Below are 1,431 nucleotides of genomic sequence, written 5' to 3'. Positions count from 1 at the left end.
GGGACAGGTGAAAGTCCTTGGACACTAGAAAAGTTACTGCAGAATTGACGTAGCGCAGAGGTCTGACAGCGCCCAGTTTCTCGGGCTGCCCATGGAACTCAGCGTGCTCCCCCACCCCCACCAGTCGGAAGTCCCGCGCGGCTCCGCACCAGCCCACACCCGCCCGACCTCGTGCGCCCCTCCCCCCATAACGGTCTCCACCGCTCACTTCCGGTCCCTTCACAGAACCAGCAACCACACTACCGCCTGGCCCGGAGGACCCCGCCCTCCGCCAGCCGCGACTGCCGTCGTCCACCTTGGTTGTGGTCTGACGCCCCCGCCGCCGCCGCCACTGCACATGCCGATGCCTCTACCTGCTCCGGGCCCCTGGCAAACCCACTGCTTTTCCCCTCCTCCCCACGCCCATGCTGCCAGCCCTGGGCCCACTGTCGCCGGTGGGACGGTACCACCAACCCAGCTGTGAGGCTGCCATCAACACCCACATCAGCCTGGAGCTCCACGCATCCTATGTGTACCTGTCCATGGCCTTCTACTTTGACCAGGATGACGCGGCCCTGGAGCACTTTGACCGCTACTTCCTGCGCCAGTTGCAGGAGAAAAGGGAGCACGCCCAGGAGCTGATGAGCCTGCAGAACCTGTGCGGTGGCCACATCTGCCTTCATGACATCAGGAAGCCAGAGGGCCAAGGCTGGGAGAGCGGGCTCAAGGCCATGGAGTGCGCCTTCCACCTGGAGAAGAACATCAACCAGAGCCTCCTAGAGCTGCACCAGCTGGCCAAGGAGAACGGCGACCCCCAGCTCTGCGACTTCCTGGAGAACCACTTCCTGAACCAGCAGGCCAAGACCATCAAAGAGCTGGGTGGCTACCTGAGCAACCTGCGCAAGATGGGGGCCCCAGAAGCAGGCCTGGCAGATTACCTCTTTAACAAGCTCACCCTGGGCCGCAGCCAGAAACACACCTGAGCCCAGACAGGCCCCGCAGCCACGGGGTGCCTTCCCCTGCTCGCGCCACCAGGCGGGACGTCCATGTTGCCTTTTCAGAACATTCTCTTCATTTTTCTCCTCTCAGTTTGACCATTGTTAGCAATAAAGTTATCTGTTCTCAAAGCAATAAAGGTGTCCAGACGATGTGTGTCTGCAGCCCTCTCACCTTTTAGGAATCAGGGCACATCCCCATGCAGGTTTAAAGTAGGTATCCAGCAGTCTTTCCATTCAGCTCTGCCCCATCTGCATGCAACTCAGGATCTGCGGGGGTGGAGGGGAAAGGTATTTTATGGGCCCCTGGAAAATACATTAGTCTTCCCCTTATAAACTCTGAGGGCATGTGGGATGGGGTGGGGTGAGGTGGGGTGGGGTGTGGTGAGGTGGGGTAGGGTGGGGTGAGATGTGTGGGGTGGGTGGGTTCGGGTGGGGTGTGCTGTCTTGGGCCATG

The 1,431-nt window shown here is 60.5% G+C and overlaps 1 protein-coding gene across 1 annotated transcript; it reads left to right on the top strand.

Moving 5' to 3' along the window:
* Nucleotides 1-201: 201 nt before the first annotated feature.
* LOC101141419 (putative ferritin heavy polypeptide-like 19) lies at nt 202-1,102 on the top strand. Its single transcript, XM_004063982.5, has one exon. The coding sequence runs from the start codon at nt 405-407 to the stop codon at nt 960-962; it is 558 nt and encodes a 185-aa protein (XP_004064030.4). The 5' UTR covers nt 202-404; the 3' UTR covers nt 963-1,102.
* The last annotated feature ends 329 nt before the right edge of the window (nt 1,103-1,431 follow it).

This window comes from Gorilla gorilla, chromosome X (assembly GCF_029281585.2).
Source record: "Gorilla gorilla gorilla isolate KB3781 chromosome X, NHGRI_mGorGor1-v2.1_pri, whole genome shotgun sequence".
Taxonomy (NCBI): Eukaryota; Metazoa; Chordata; class Mammalia; order Primates; family Hominidae; genus Gorilla; species Gorilla gorilla.
Note: the sequence above shows the minus strand (reverse complement) of the source record. Positions and strands in the feature narration are given on the sequence as shown.

What these genes read in the sequence shown, in the direction of transcription:
- LOC101141419 (XM_004063982.5), top strand. Translation starts at nt 405, where the DNA reads ATGCTGCCAGCCCTGGGCCCACTGTCGCCGGTGGGACGGTACCACCAA.